The 17,641-nt window shown below is 39.2% G+C and overlaps 1 protein-coding gene across 1 annotated transcript; it reads left to right on the forward strand.

The window, feature by feature from the left end:
- The first annotated feature begins 471 nt into the window (after positions 1-471).
- Positions 472-16,434, forward strand: LOC144091311 (uncharacterized). Its single transcript, XM_077623536.1, has 4 exons — positions 472-763; positions 8,847-8,938; positions 16,050-16,229; positions 16,291-16,434. The coding sequence occupies exons 1-4, from the start codon at positions 754-756 to the stop codon at positions 16,432-16,434; spliced, it is 426 nt and encodes a 141-aa protein (XP_077479662.1). The 5' UTR covers positions 472-753.
- Positions 16,435-17,641: the final 1,207 nt, after the last annotated feature.

Consider the following 17,641-nt stretch of genomic DNA (forward strand, 5'->3'; position numbering starts at 1 on the left):
TTCTCATCACGCGCCATCTAAATGACTGATTTTCTCCTCATTTTTATTTATTTTTAACAAATTGAAACTGAAATTATACCAGGATTTGATTCATAAACACAATTGACACTAGTCATCAATGGTTACAGCATTAATACAAAATAATCTTACTGTTATTTTCAAAATAAATACACATCACAACAAAGTATATTGTTTTTGTTTTGTTTTGAAAAGACTTCTGGAGCAAAACATCATATATTCTTATTTAAAAAAATACAATTGCTAGTTTTATTGATTTCAGTGTTTGATCCAATTCTGATTGCTAAATAAAATCTTACATGCAGAACATAAAGAATTATAAAATCATTTACATGTTATAAAAATATTAGACATGGGGTTCGTAGAATAACAATTATAACTAAAAGTTACAGATGCTGTGCGTCGTTAATTTTCCCGCAAGGAGCAGGATCCGGATGTGACGTCATTGCATCACCTGCACGCCCTACTCTTGATTGATGTAGTGTGGATTTCGCGGAGTTTTTTTTTTGCATCATGTCCACTTGATGTGTCGCAGGCTTTGGTTTCAAAGCCATGGCGAGTGCATTTAGACTTTTTCTAAAACATCAAATCGCTGCTAAATAATAGACAAACAAGAGGGATCATTGATCAGCGACGTTCGTCGACCATGTGCCTTGACCGAAAGTTAACTTGGCACCACCTGTTGGTTGTCGGTGGCCCGAGCGAACGGGAAAACAGGCAAGAAAGAAAGATCCAATGGAAATAAGTAAGATCAGTATTTTATTTTATGTTTAATATTATCAATGCCACATGTTTTGATGTTCTTCATTTTTTGTTGTTGAGTGGTTATTGTGTTTTTACTTTGGAATGTTTGGTCCACATGGCAATGATGATGCTGATCAAGCGTGATTAATCACGTCGTGTCTTTAACCCGTTGGCTGCCTGATGCTTGGGTGATTTATGCTTCCTGAAAATTGGATTTTACTTATAGGAAGGATCTTTTTCCTTCTGATGCATTAGTTTCTGATCTTTTTGAGACCATTTCCCATCCAAATACACCAATATTTCCTTTCTAATATAATTCATATATTCATTTTGAGTATTATGTCTTGAAAAATGAAAACCTTTTGTACTTAGAAAGCCAAAAATATCCAGTAAAATGTTTGTCTGCACCTGCCTTTTGTTTACATCCTAACAATTGTTTTGTGCAGGGTGATTATTAACCGCTTAACATAATAAATATTGTTTTCGTATATTTATTGGCTTAATATAGTCAAATACGTAATAGTTTAGAATAACAGTTCATATGGAGGATGTTGTGCTGAGAAGAATTAAACCAAGCAAGTTACCCAGGGCATGATAACTGTTTTAAATTAAGCAGACATTTATTTTGTTTTTTTTCTTTTAATTAAAAGACCTTGATCATTTTTGATTTTCTACGTGCTTATGCCACTCAAACATGCACTTAATTAATTCTAGGTTAAGTCAAATAATTAAAAAAAACTAAAAGGAGGTTATCAGCAACAAGGTGTCGTTTATTTTTTGTTTGTTTTTTCATGGAGTTGGCAACTCTATGTACGCATCGGGTGAAAAAAATGTTTCCTGTATATATGTGTGGGTGAGCTTTTCTTAGTTATATTGGTCATCTGTTTGAACCCTTGGTAAATATGCATGATTTCGTTTCACACTAGAGTTCTTGGGTAGGATGTTTATTGATGTCAGCTAGTCCAGTTTGTCCTATGAGACCAGCGCCCATACTTATAGATAGACTATCCCGGCGGGATATTTGAGTTGAGAGATTAATAAAAAAAACATCCAGTGTTGCCCAGTATCGTCCAGTGAGTCAGCCTCAGGGTTGTCTCTGTTGCCATTTTCTCATTCTTAATCTTCCTGATCCTCCAAATACTCCTCAAACCTATAAGGCTGTATGCCACAGGCCTCCCCTGAATCAGTAATGTCATAGGAGAGAGCCACACTTGAAGCAAAATCGCTGAAAACGTCTTCCTCCCTCATCCGACCCACTTCTATCCGTAAGGTCATCACCGGCCGGCTTGGGTGGGCATGGATTCTGTCAGCTATACCAAATTTTATGGACAATAAGTCGCACTGTTTTTCCTTGTTTGTCACTACCTGTGACCAATACTCGAGTGCGAATTATGTTTTTTTCCTTTCCTCTGACTGCTGAAAGCCTGTTTTTTTAGGCTATAGTTATCCCCCAAAACTGTTAAAATTACATTAACAGGTGCCTATTTTGCCTTCAATTTCCTTCAATTGAACTATTTTGACTTTAAAGTACGCTTGTGCTTGTTTTCAGATCAAATAAAAAACAAATGCCTTCCCTAAAATGCGACTTATACTCTCCAGCGTGATTTAGATCTACTTTTTCCTCTTCATTGACCATTTGTTTTTGGCTCGTGCGACTCATAGTCCAAAAAATATGGCATCTATGTACAGGGTGACCCGAAAAGATGCGTACCCATATTTTATTCGATAAAAAAATCCATTTTTTAACGAATGTCTTTTCTGTTGCAGGATGGTTGATCGTTTTCAGCTATAGTTGTGTAAAAGTGTGTAAAAGTGATTGACAACTTTGTCAAACGAGTACAGGTTTGCTTGCAACGGAATGGTGGACATTTGGAACACATCTTGGGAAAGCCATAAATTGACTAAAAATTGACAGAAATAGCTGAAACTCTGGTGAATGGTCTTCCATAAACTGAATAATGTGTGGTTGTAATTTGAAATAAATAGCTTTTTAATCAAAGTCGCAATTGAAATTTTCATGGGTACGCATCTTTTTGGGTCACCCTGTATATGCAGCTTTGTCTATGTATTACAAATAAATGATAAGATGTTTTGCTAGAAGACATTGTGTACTGCTATTTCACTAATACCGAACTAAGGGTGCATCATACAGATGAGTAAAAATGGATGAAAAAGCCTTTTTTGAGGACCTATGCGGTGTGGCCCACGGGCTGTAGTTTTTCAACAACGATTATTGCTGCTCATGTCTGTCAGTTTATTGTGAGTGCTGTATTTTTTTTTAAAGTCAACGTGACTGATAGGCCTTCTCCTCCTGTGCTGAGGAAGATATGGAAATAGGTTGCAGGTACAACACACGCCCGCGCACACGTGAATGAAGAAAGCGGTAAGTGCAACTGGAGATAAACCAGCGACTGGCTGCAAAGTCGAAGGCGGCTTCGTGTGCTGAATGCCGAGGTCGCCTTGTAAACAAAGCCGCTGCTATTTAGCTGCAGTTGGCTTAATGAAATTGAATGATGGGGCGTGGGGGAGACATGGAGGTCTTTGTGCGCCGTGGAGGTGGATTGGTCATGGTGGATTGAGAGCGCTGGACTGGGCAGATAAATGTACTACTGGCCATGTGAGCAATTACAAAAGCAGTGAAGATAAGGTTCATTCAAGCCTACTGCAAAGTTCACATGAGATGGCTGATGCTTTCTTCTATTTGCGTATGTGGAGTAAGTTGTTACCTCTGAGTATTAACAAATCTAATTAAAATACAAAAATGAACGAGTCAGAGAATGGGGGTTTTGATAACATTATTTTCAAATGAGCTGTAAAATGTCCAAAATTAACATTTTGAATTAAAAAAAACACTTTGTATATGTTTTGTATATATATACTCTGCCTACCATTGACAGCATTTGAAGTTCAATCTATATTGAGTTTCTAGTCAAAATGAATTGGTCGTCTAACACCATCAATGGCATTGAAACATGAGAATTCACAGCCCGGGCTTTCGGTTTAACATAATTGGGCGTCTATTGTTTTCTGCTATTTCAAATGAGCTTATCAAGAGTACTTTGAACTTTTTCCACGCTTGATACCTTTTCTAATTATAGTTGCCAATATGTATCATCTCAAAGTATTTCTCTTTTATCAATTTTAATTGTTTGTTTTTGTTCCAATTTTACTCCTTAGATCATATAAAGATATAATAATCATTATTCTTATTAATAAATCCATATATCTCCAATTATACATTAAAGCAAAAATAGTCTTGCCTTTTTAAGGTTTCAAAATGAATCGATGATTAATCAACACATCCGACCTGCCACAGGTTCCAACATTTAAGCAACAAGAGCGGCCATGTTATGTTTCCAAACGGCAACCATGTATTGACTTTGTGTCAGCCGACCCACTTGGCCTTTTATTTTTGGTGGGAATGGCCTGTCATGGTGTGAAAGGAGATGGACAGCGGGTCCGGGGAACAGGATTTCACTCAGGGAAGATGGCCGACGAAAGGTCACGGTGTATAAAAGCCTTTTAATCCCACCACCTTGGGTCCCGTGCCCGGGGAATATCAAAGTTCCACCAATCTCTAAAATAGCTGGGGGATTGATGGGAAAGAAAGGGTGGCTCGTTTGGTGGGCCGAAACAGCCAAAAGGTTAGAAGCAGCTCTGGTGTTTGTTTTCTCTCTCACACATACACACACTTTGTTTGGAGATAAGAGATGAAACGCGGCCGCTTGCAGTTTAAGGCTTAGTGGCGTTAGCATTTCCGCCATACACAACTGCACTGTTGTTATTTTTGCATCACGGGGAGCAGGACAATTGTCTTTGTCGTCGCCAAAATCCAAAAAAAGCCTTTTTTTCTCTTTTGCTGCTCTGGAAAAACACACACATACACACACAATCATCATCTTTTGCATTGTTCAATGTCACATTTACTGTAGCTGTAAAAGTGATGCAGAAAATCCCCTCCAATTTCGGCAGACCATCTGTCAGCGCACCTTCTTCGACCCTTAACACACTTGGTTGCCTTTAAAGGCTCCCGCTTTGGACCCAAACAAACCACTCCTTGCCCAAACCAACACTCCCAAAGTCAACAATTGGGGAAAGCAAAAAGCTATTACCTTGAAAAGGGGAACAGCACAGCTGAAGAGGCTGTCGAGAATAGCAAATAATGTTTAGAGCCAGGTCTTAAGCACACTTTTGTCCATGAATCGTTGTTTAGCTTTTGGATGCTTTTAATGGGTGAAATTTGAATCTAGATGTAAAACTTTCATATTGGCTGGCATTGATAACTTGATTTTAACAAGAATTTAAATGGATTAGAGGTAAGATTTTTCATATTGTTGTCATTATACATACTAGCTAAAATGTAGTATGTAAAAATGAAAACCCATCCATCCGTTGGTTATCTAAATGAGTACTTCATGTTAAATCATTGGCTGCTGTGACATCATTGAGGACTGCAGTATTGGATGGAAAACAGACAGGTGAAAATCTTGTTTTTTTTCCCAACTTGCTTCAATTTGTCATACTATGAAATTCTATCCATGAACTGAACCTGCCCCTGAATTCTATATAGCTGAAATAAGACTTCCCTAGACCTTTACATTTCCTACCCGATCATCTCTTGGGACACAAGCGCATACAAAGGTGTGTCAGATGTGATATCATGACATAATCTCAGATAGGCTACGCTTCTCGCTGACCTTTTTCTTGCACAGGAATACTTTTCCAGGAGGCACTTTTCAGAATTAATAGATTTCTCTGTTCTACCGAGAGGGATTAAGTGACTTAACAGGATCCATGTGCCCCCTCCCCGAAAAAGAAGTCAAAACGTGCCAAGAGAGCGATGGCCTAAGCGGGGTCTAATAAGAACTCACGAGGTAATTAAATGCAGCGAGTTACTCGATTCGTTTTCAAAAGCAGAATTGCGGCGTGAAGGTTGATGGAGGATGGCGGGGAGCGAGTCGAGCTTAAAAGAGGATGAGTCTGCGGCGCCATTAATCAAAGATGGCAGCACTCATCAAGAGCTCGTAACGTACGAGGGTGTAAGTCAGAGGTTTTGGCAGGTGTTCGGGTCTTTGTTTCCAGAAAAAGTGCCATTCATCTTTCTCAAAGCTCATTTTTTAACTATTCATTAGTCTGAGCCAGCTGTTGGTGTCTGGACGCACCCCGAGAGATGGCTAATTATTGTGAAGTGTGGAAAGTATCCTGACCTCTGTAAGTAGTCAGGGTGAGAAGGCAGGAAAGGACGAAGCTGGGTTAGGGTTTTGTAGTGGCTTTGGGTTCAGTGTTAGGCAGTGGTCAGTTCCAATTTTTTTAACGAAGGTTGAGTAGGATTCATTTAGGCTGTCATTGATGGCTAAAGATGTCTAATCCGTTTGAATTGGGCAGACTGGCAAGTATGAACATCTAATTCTACGATGCTTTACGGAAAAATGTCATGGATTCTTCAGTTCATAAATAACTCATTGTCTGCCATAATGGAGCCAGACGTCCAATCTGTTTGAACTGAGAAAGCTGACGGTAGAGATGTCCCGATCCGATAAGCTTTATCGATATCGGCGCCAGATAAGGCTATTTTTGGAGAATGGGATTTGGTGGCAAGATCGGATACGATCCAGTAGTCTGGTTTTAGTACCATGGCGCTTTTTGATTGCTGTGATTCTAATCACTAGGCAAATATGCCAGGCTCTTTAGAAAGTAATTATAATAACAAAGCATCATGTAATATTTGTAGGCAGAGCATTTCTTGAGGATGTACAGGCAGAAAAAGTGCCACATGCTCGGATGTCTATAACCGGTAATGGCAATAAAAGATTTAAAGATAATTTTCCTGACAAATACCGAGACACCTGGCAAGTTCGTTTGATAACGACCGAAACAATACGTCTCTTTAAATTGTAGCGAAATGGAAGCACAGCAGGGATCAATACTTCAATTATGTTAACCAATCTAGTAAATGCTTTTTGCGGGAAAGATACATTCTACAAACGAATAATGATTGCTAAGTTGATTCATCTTAATAGCATCACGTCGCATTATTGCGCCGAATCATGAAAAAGCATGAACATTAACGCTTTAAATGTGCAAATTGTGCTTGTAGTGTTTTTTCATCACATTAAACCGTAGTGTAATTTGTCCTTGCTATTATTCTGGCTTCTCAGGCGTCTATGTTACCGTTGTGATGTCCCGAGGGGGTGTGCGAGGAACTGTCATCCAATTTAAGGCAAAATGTGATTTCACTAAAAGGCCGCCGTCATTTAAATCGGTCTTTGAATGAGGAATCGCCAAGACGCATCTCTGCTAATGCAAGTTTTGTTTGGGATTCATTTACGTGGCTGTTAGTGCATTGCTATGTGATTAACTCCTCCCGTGCCGTTGGCGAGGATAGACGCCCAAATTAAAACGCTTCAAATTATAATGTATAATTAGTAGAGACGCCCACATACCAGTGGCGGGCCGTCTGGGCCTTCAAGGCCTTCTCTGCTGGCCTAAGAAATATCTGAATCATTTTAATATTTTGTCCATCAATACTTATGAAATAATTCCAAATTGTCTGTTATCTTCCTTTCATTGCTTTTCCCCCTGGTTGCACTGCTTCCAGATGTGTGTTTTCATATTGAAGCATTTACCAATCACATTTCAGCCATTATTTGTTACCAGGGTCAGAAATCTGCCTCAAGGCCTTCACAATCGGTTCTGCTGGCTCTGCCGCTTTAAACAAGCGTCGATAAGACTGTTGCTTTAACCAATCAGAATTTGAGTTGGCAACACCACAATGCATTGACGCAGGCGGAGGGATACGTCATTGCCTTCTCGCAAGCGTAGGGATACGTCATCGCTTTCACCAACTATGAGGCTAGTCATTAGCCAGAGCTACCAAACTGTATTTGGAGCGGGCTGCACAAGCAAATATATTGTTGTGTTGATTTAAAGCCATTTTCAAGACGGACTATGCCAGAAATACGACAGGACAGGCTCGACTTTCAGCATTAGCTTTGATGGCGATATAAAAGAAGGAAGAAAGAAAGGAGGATGGATATTGTATACAGTTAAAAAGGATTTTTGGTGAGTAAAATATGGCTATATTCCTAAATAATATTTCAATTGTGGGCCAAGTTCTGAAATCTGAAAAGCTCCAGTGTTTTTAGTTAATCACTAAATGCTGCTAGGAAGTGGATTTTACCCCATTTTAGTGCAATTTTTGCTGTTTCACGAATGGACGTATCGACGTTCATCGCTGTCTTTTTCCCGGGGAAATGATACTCCGGGCCCGGTTCTGATGTCTAAAAAGCTCCAGTATTTGTACTTAATCAATAAATGCTGTTTTCGGCTGGATTTTACCCCATTTTCGGGCAATGTTTGCCTGTACGCCATTGACGTTCATCGCTGTCTTTTCCCGGGAAAATCACCCCCCGGCCCGGTTGTAATGTCTGAAAAGCTCCAGTATTTGTATTTAATCATTAAATGCTGCTAGGAACTGGATTTTACCCGTTGAAGGCGCTAAGAGAAAATGCACGGACCGCCACTGCCACATACGTATATAAAGATTGTAAATCATATAAATTTTAAAGGAATCGTTGGAGCATGCGGCCTTTGAGGATGCAGAGACAATTTCAATATTACCTGACGTGGGGAGCTTTGCAAAGTTACCCACAATAAAGCTCTTAGTGGTCTCCAACATATTAAAACATTCGCAGGCTAAAATTAAATTAGACTCTCTCATATCTTCATGGCTGGCACCAACATTTTTCTTCTTTTTTTTATCAAACGTAACCTTTTCAAGAAGACAAAGCCACATCTTCAGAAAAAAAATGCAGTCAGGCTTAAATTAATTAAAAGCAAAAGGGCAAATTATTTTTTTATGTATGTCACTTTTGCTGTCATGCTTTGCATTGGCGGAGGCAAGACATGTCACGATGTCTACGTGTTGCTTGCCATGAGAGTTAAGGACCTTTAAGTGTCGTGGGAGCTGAGATTTCAACAGATTTTCCACTGTACTGGCCAACATGAATGGAGAATTAAGCTCTATCCTATTCTTAGCCTTCCAAAACTGAATTCTGTGCGTCTTCTTATCTTGTGTTTCTCAGATGCAAGAACGAAAAAAAAAGATTCTCCAAGTGGAATGACAAATATCAACTCAAAGACTGCCATCAACACCAAGTACAAGAATCAATACAAGGTGAGATCATTATTCAAGTTCATGTTAACCCAAAAACCTCCACAAGAATCAGAAGAATTCCAATTTTTAGTCTGATACCCCTGAGCTAACATATAATGTGAATGACATCAACAGGCTAGTTGAATTCAGCATCTTACAGGAATTATAAATCTCAAAATGAATATTTACACGAGAGTTCATCTTAATATTTGATTCCATTTTGAATTATTGTTCCCATGAATCGTAGAACGGTTTCAATTCATTGTCTGCACTTGATAGCATTTTGCATCTAATCTTACTACATTTGTACGTTCACATTGGACACATGAATGAATGCAAACCAACTAATTGATTAGCAAATGAATCCCTAACTGTTTAGATATTTATGAGAAATTATTTTCATTTTTATGAATTTATTTACATTTCTAATAAAATAACAAAATGGGAGAACTGTAAATATTCTCTATATTTTTAAATCAAAAAAGGAAATACTATTAAATATAATTATTTATTTGTTTTAATTCATATTTTTAAACTAAAAACAAGAGGAGGAAACAGTACACAATCTTTTGTATTCTTTTTGAAATACAAAAATACACTTCATTCATTCATTTTTCATTCATTGACAACTACAGACTACATTATTTCAGTGAAAAACATTAAATCGATGCACATGATATTTTAGCGGGCCCCACCAATTTGCCAACTGTCCCCCATAACAGCATGAGGCTAATGGAAAATACCAATGGCACCTACAACAAACTAACCTTGGCTGTCATTGGCGGCAATGCAAGTCCAATCCAATTTGACCCTAGTTCAAATTTTTTGTTTTGGTGAAAAAATAACGACTGGCTTATTTCAATACGTTTTCGATAGGAGATAACAGCAAACTGAGCGAAAGTTTCATGACTAATTGTGGTTGTGTGCGAGTACAAAGTCAATGTAAAACGATGGAGCAAACTTCTTAATGTGCTTGACGGGCCATTAAGAAGAAGGAAGGACATCTGACTGGGCGCTGTTGCAGTCCATCGACAGTTGTATTTGACTGGAAAGGTCAGAGGATACGATGTGATGGGACACCTGCTGAAGCGTAATCATTAATTGGCCTGCTGTCCTGTCAGCGGTCTCCGCCTGGCTTTACCAAGCGTGGGTGTGACGCTAGGGATGGGGGAGTCAGAAAAGGCGTGTCATGTTTTCCAAGACATTATTATAAGCTCTTTCCGCACAACTTTAGAAAAAAAAAAGTGCTAACTCCTAGCTTTATACCACCACAGTGGTCGTTAGTAAGACATGTGACCTTTTTAAGGAGGACGGATTGCATTCCACAGCGTTGAAAAACATCCAATTTAACTTTTTGTGAGACATTTCCAAGACAGGCATCTGTCATCAAGGGCACCGGCCGGTTGGCCCTGTCGCAATATGAATGGTACAACATAACGAGACATTGCTTGTCAAAGAATAAAAATAAATAAGCTGCAAACTGTCGCATTTTGGTTCAAGATATTTCTTAAATACTAGACGCTTGACCGAACCGTTTATGGACAAACAGATTAACACGTCAAATTTCAATGATTCTCCAAAAATATTCAATGCACTGACATTTTAAAAATAAACAATCACATTGTAACTGAGAGACATTAAATCATGTGATGTCCATTCCATTTAAAGTGGGAGAACAATTCAAATGGATTGGACGTCTAATAGTGATAAACTCATTCACATAGATGAAATGTAGTTTTTAATGAGCCACATGATTGGACATCCATCATTGCCAATGGCAATGAATGAGCAACCCAAAGTCGCATCGATTTGCTACTTGCAAACTTTTTCTTACGTAGCGTTTTTTACTTCCGCAATACTTCGAGTTGCTGAGAAATAAAGTCTTGGATTAGAATCGTGGGTTCTCCCTTTAATGCAAATCATTCTTCTGTCTTGCAGAGGAGAAAAGGTGGGGGGACTAAATTGGATCGAATGTAATTCAGTTCAGCGAGCAGGGAATGAATCGATAATGCTGAGAAATGCTTTTCAGAGGTGCAGGCGGCGAAGAAGTGCCCACCTTCACACGGGGGGCTTTTCTTCTTCTCCTTCTCAACTCGAGCCTCCATGCTGATGCATTTCCAACAAGTTAATCAAGTCTCACTATAGCTGCACTTTTGCATTTGACATCTTCACTTCAGAATTTTATTATTTTTTGGGCCTTATTTGCATTTCGGCGAGCTGCTCCAGGTGACCTTTTTATTGACTGTAGTCTCGCACAGTCATTTTTCATGCTGTGCGAACAGAATTGGAATAGTTCTGAGTCCGTGTCGTGTGCAGTGGTACACAACAGGGAAGTCCGTCTAGTATAGGTAGTATATATTTATTTTTTGGCAATATTCCTCAGGAATATTTCATTTATTGTAGCAAAATTGCAATGTGATGGATTGAGCTGTTTTGATTTGGACTTTTAGGCTGTCGCTGGAGTTTTTCTCTTTGTTGTGCAAATGTTTCATTGGTGTAGATCTGAATATGTATTAGTATTTTTTTCATAATATACCTCAGGATTATTTGGTTGTTAACTCTTTTACTGCCATTGGCAGTTATAGACATCAGATCCGTTTTAATCGTAAAATATGGCATTGAGTGATTGTTTCACTGAGGAGCAAGAAGCAATCGAGGAAAGACTGAATATTTTAAGAATTTTATTCTTGTTTCCGTAAAAAAAAAAATAAGTGGAAAATTGGAAATAATCAGTTTTATGTATTTAATTTTTTAAAATACTGGGAAAAAAAACCAACGGAAGCCGATATTTTGCATTAAAATGTTTTTAGTAAACTAAAAACTAAATATATCCTAAATATTTGTATATAATGGTTACATGCTGTTTTTCTTTAAATATATTCCGCCACTTGAAGTAGAGAATTTGTGCTTGACTACCAATTTCGTCATATGCAGTTTCTAGGTATGATGACAAGTAGGCTTTTTGTCGAGTCAATGATGATGACAAAGCCTATGTCTGATTATTATTATATCTTTAATCTTCATTTGATTTTTATCACAAAACATGAAGATTCATTTTCGTGGGCCACACAATGTGACGTCGCGGGCCGGATCTGGTTCCTGAGCCGCCGCTTTGACACCTGTGTCTTATCATTTGGCTGAGCCTTTGTCTCATTGCAGTGCAGAGAACTGCCCGTGCAGGGGAAATCCAATGTGTACAGTATAGAGATACCAGGAAAGCACGGATCCATTAGGGGGACATTAGCATTTTGTTTGAACAGTCGCTGGCTGCGTCCCCGCTTGTTCCAAGATGAAGGTTAGCGGGGGCCGGGCGGTGAAGAGGTGGGGGACGCCCAGTCAAATAGACGAAGTGATGCACCAAGTAAAGGGTGGAGAAGGAGATGGAGAGGGAGGCACAAAAATGCGCTTTTCATCTTGTGACAGTGATGAGAGAGGAGCTGAAGGTGCGCCACGGGCAAATATGATATCTGGGTTTATTTGTTTGTTTCTTGGGGGGAGGAAAACACACAACAGTCTCATAGATACCCTGTGTTAATTGTAGGAGATAAGGCTCTAAATAAGGCTTCCATTAAGTGATATGAACTTGAAATTACAACCCATGTAATTAAATCCACTGTAAAGCGCAGCAATTAAGTCATAATAGTCAACTTGCAATTAAAATAACCCAGCTGCCTACTAGGTAAGAGTCGTTTTACATTTTCGGATGTGTTTACAGTAAAGAGTAATTAGCCAATTGTGCTAAGTGCTCATCTGGGGGAAACGAATCAATCATTCTGACAGAAAGGGTACAGATTTTAAATGTGACAAAGACAAATTAATTCTGATATGACATATTTTAGCTGCCCTGAGACTGGATTTATTGCTAATAATGACATATTTGGTCCCACTCACCAACAAGATTGTCAATTTCTGCTAATCAAACTTTGCAAAATGTATACATTCCAAATCAAATGATGTAGGGAGATCGTGTAAAACAGATGAAACACATAATTATTATAAAATAAAATGGGAAATGTCTACTCTTTTCCCCTTTTATTTGTCAATTAAAAAAGTAGAATATTTACTGTTTGTATTTTTCAAATCAAAAAGAAAAAAATATTTTGTTTTCTCTTTTTATTAACAAACAAAATACATCAATGTTATTAATTAAATTAAAAATGCAAGAAATTATTTCCTCAAAAGTAGGCATTGGACAAATTTTGCTGTCTACAAATGATTTGACTATCTGAAAATCTGTTAATTCATCGATTAATTATGGCTGCTTATAGTGGGCAGACATTACGACCCCTGAATGAAAAACGAATTAGAACGTGGCCTGTGACAAAAATGAGGAAGAAAAAGTTTGACATGTCCCAATTGTACTAATAGACGTCCAAAGATCTTCCTGTTGCACGTAGGAGTTTTAACATCGATTATTGTAGATGAAGCAAGGACATTTGTGAACCGAGCACAAGAGTGAAATAGCCGTTTTTATTACATGTCGCTTAAGGGTCTGAAAGTGACGGTCATTCAGTGTTCTTTGACGCTTGTGTGCAGAGATGTGTCTTGGTTCTTTTAATGTTGTGAATTGTAGTTAATGAAATCCTTGAATTTTCAAACTTTGGACTTTTCTCATACAGCTATTCACATAATGGTTATCGAACGTGGTCAATGTAACTGACGTTAATAGCAATCACATTGCTTTTTTCATACATTGCTGTAAAAAGAATACCTTTTCGCTATTAGAGATCGAATCCATTCAAACTGGGACACCTGATGGTGAATGAACATTTGCTTTTGTGACCAACCTCTATCTCTGTCCAAACGAAGATACCATTTTATAATCCATTACCCTTTCGTGAGTATTGCACGTCCGTTTGCTGCCTTTCCCAATCTCAATAGTTTTGGATGCCTGTCGAAATGATTCAAATTCAAATAAGTTTGAAAAGATTCATCAAGTGTCCAGCATAAAAGAGTGGATGGGATTTTAATGAGCCTGTGCAACACAGGTGGCGGTGACCACAATTACAAATGGTTGTAAGGTACTGATGTTTAGATGGGAAGCTTTGTGAAGCTTCTGAATAAGAAAGCCCAAGCCTGTGTCTCAGGGGTGCACCATTAATGCTTCTCACGAATCCTTCACAACAATAGACGGGGCTGACGGACTGTGTTATTTGGAGTAAATCCACCGCCTGATTACATGGTGGCAAAAAGTGAAGCATACAAAATGCCGTGGGGCCGAAGGGTGAAATGTCTTTTGACCACCGCCAAGTTTTGAAGAATGAAAAGGTAATACAGTGGTACCTCGACATACGACCGTAATCCGTTTCCGAGACTGAGATCGTATGTCGAGCTTTTCATAACTCGAGCGAACGTTTCCCATTGGAATGAACTGAAAACAAATTAATCCGTTCCAACCCTCTGAAAAAACACCAAAAACAGGATATTGTATTGGAAAAAAATGTTTGATTTCTTCTAATTCGCCATATATTGACAAAGTAATAAATAACGAGTGGTTTAATAGTAATAAAATGAGTTTAATAGAAGTAAAATTAGACGCATTTCGCCGGGGATATAGACAGCGATGTACACACTGAATAATTCGATCGAAATTTCCGTCGTAACACGAGCATGTTGTATGACGAGCATGTTGTATCACGAGGTACCACTGTACGGACATATCGGACAAGAAGCTAAGGGAGAAACGCTGTCAGCGAAACGTATGCTTCACTTTGGAGCTTCTGTCTATCGTTATGTTAGCGAGGCTCACATAATGTACATATAATGTTGCTCTATGCTCGCCATGACATTCTTGGCATATGTCAAAAATAAAAGAGGTCCAAATGGCAACCCTCAAAAGTCCTGAATGACATCATTAAAATATTTGCCGAGACAGCCAGATGGAGAAGGTCACGGCTTTTGACTACAACGGCACGGCGCTAATAGAGTTTTAGAATCCCAAACAAACAAAAGAAATAATAAATACAAAGTAAAAAAAAAGGTCAGCCTTTTGTTTCCCGGCCAGGCCAGAGCTCTTTTGAAGAGAGCAATTATGACATCAGCTGCCGGCGTGAACCTGACTTATTTCTCCTGCGAGACGGCTCGCCCCGCATGACTCGTATTTCGCTTCGCTCCAATTTGCCATCGTTGTGTCCTTGCGCACTGTTTTCCGGGCTTCTTTATTACGACGGATGCGGTTCCCCCTTCCAAAAGCTAATTACGTTAATAGCCAGGGATGAACAGATAAATGAGGAGGCGCATGTGCTGTTTGATGATACGAAAATCCCGATCGCTGCTAAGGGGCGCATGTAACGCTGGTTAACTCTTTGAGGAAAAGATAGGAATGGATATTTGATATTTTATGGGAAAAAAGGGAAAAACAACAACAAAAATAACAGCTGCAATGGCATTGAAACAGGATCACTCAATGCCAGCTTCCCCTTTCAACTAAATGTGATGCCAATAGCCGTCTATGGTAGATCGGGACAACTCTAATTTACATTTAATGAAGTAAACATGCATGACTGACATGGATTCGGGGTACATGGTCGATTGGTCGCCGGTCTTTTGGTCGCCGGTCTTTTGGTCGCCCGGAAGGTTATTGATAATTACCATTTAAATCGTTGCTAAATACAAACTGCCAATTACTATTTAGTCATACTTAATGCCCGGACTTTTATTGTTTTTTGTTGGAGAACTTGTTAAGACCCTGACTGACGTAGCTTCTTAAAGGGACAACGCATGTACATACAAACTCTTATACACTCACACGTTGGCTCAGTGAAACTGCTCATGGCCATTGTTGGCTTTTATTGATCCGTAGACCGTGTTGTTTTACCTCGTTTTATTGCCGGTCTTTTGGTCGCCGGTCTTTTGATCGCCCGTTGTCACGGTCCGGGCGACCAAAAGACCGGCGACCAATCGACTGCACCCGGGATTGGGAACGTTTCTGATGTAAGAGTTTGTTCACAAAGCATTTAGAAAATGACTCTCCTCGTCAATGGCAGCCGTTAAGTTAAAACTCGGTTTTGCCATACTAATAACTTTTTTCAAATATCTTATATTCATACCCACCCAGAATATTTTACCATGTAACATTAATGTACACAGCTGTCTCGTATTTTGGATTATCCCAATTTGACGGTATTGACAGGTACTCGAAGATATTCCAAGCTTGTGCGGTAACAGCCGCAGGCGTGCCGGGTCTTGTAACGCTCTACGGGAAGCAGGGCGACTAATGAGGGCACGTTTACACACCTTTGACTGGACCCGCGTGCTCACTCGTGTCCGTGCACCCCGCAGGATGATCAACAAAGTCTCTGTTTGGAGTCTGGTTTGGAGCAGAAATCCAAGGATATGTTGTTGGCCTTCCGTGTTTGGGTTATTGACCCAAGAAAGCCCACTCAATCATGACCGTGGGCCTAGTTCAGCCTGCAGAGCTAGCGAAAATCCCATCGCCACGCTTGTTGCGTGAAAAATTCCCAGGAGGAGACTCAGCTTCCCAACACAAATGCTGGATTTACACAATTTCCCGATGACAGTAATTGCAAAATGCTCGAGGCAGCTCACGGGTGTGCATCACTTAGAAAAGTTCTTTGACAGCACCGGGTTTAATGATGCCCCTCAAGAGCAAACATTTGAGTAAGCACTGAATGGATGAATCGCATCCTGGATGGACATAAAATGAAGAGCACACTCTCGTGTAAATGTTTTTATTTATCTGTCAGGTATATTTAATGGCGCAGTGATAGCTCGCTGACCTGTTCAGCTTGTGTTAATTATCTCCAGGCAGCTTTAATTTCCTCCCGGTGCTGCATAGAATGATTAGATTCATGATTTGTTTGATGAGATATTTATTTCTCGGCCGCACATAAATACGACAGCATGAGGGAAGTGAGAATAATTCAATAATGTGTCCGTTGATAAAATTGTGTACCTGTACTGATTGGGGTTGACTTGATACTTTTTCTGTGGCTCATTTGAAATAAATCATTGTCTCATCTGGTGGGCAACCACACAAGGCTAATTCTGGAGTACATCACATACCAACAAGCAGCATTTCATTCTATTTCAACAACAAAGTTAAGATTTGGGCCAGGATCTTTTGCTGCCCCAAATATACAGCAAATTACATTTTAAATTGAATGCCGGACAAATATTCAGTTTTCTTTTTTTCATTCGTGGCAACAAAAAACCCAAAGGTGACCCTGAGGCAGATTTCTGACACTGGCAACAAAGAATGGCTGAAATGTGATTGGTTAAATGCTTCAATATGAAAACACACTTCTGGAAGCAGTGCAACCAGGGGGAAAGCAATGAAAGGAAGCTAACAGACAATTTGGAATTATTTAATAAGTATTGATGGACAAAATATAATATATGATTCAGATATTTTCTTAGGCCAGCAGAGAAGGCCTTGAAGGCCCTGACGGCCCGCCACTGGTATCCTAGCTTTGTAAAATCTGCCTCGGAACAAGAACCGGAGCCATTTTCATATGTTGCCAAGTATTCTCGCTAGCTAGAACTTCATTTAAATTTGTATTTTATATTGAGTACAAAGTAGAATATGCGTTTACATAAACCGTCTAATGAAGGTGGCTGCAATTGGCCAATATTTTCACTGTCCTCAGGGCGCCTTGTAAAATTCTGCCTGGCAACACTTATTCATTATGTCCAAATGCTTGCCCAGATTTGAGTTCAATTGCTGAAATTCAGCTTTACTCAAAGGATATGCACAATTAGAGA

This window comes from Stigmatopora argus, chromosome 16 (assembly GCF_051989625.1).
Source record: "Stigmatopora argus isolate UIUO_Sarg chromosome 16, RoL_Sarg_1.0, whole genome shotgun sequence".
In the NCBI taxonomy this organism is placed as follows: Eukaryota; Metazoa; Chordata; class Actinopteri; order Syngnathiformes; family Syngnathidae; genus Stigmatopora; species Stigmatopora argus.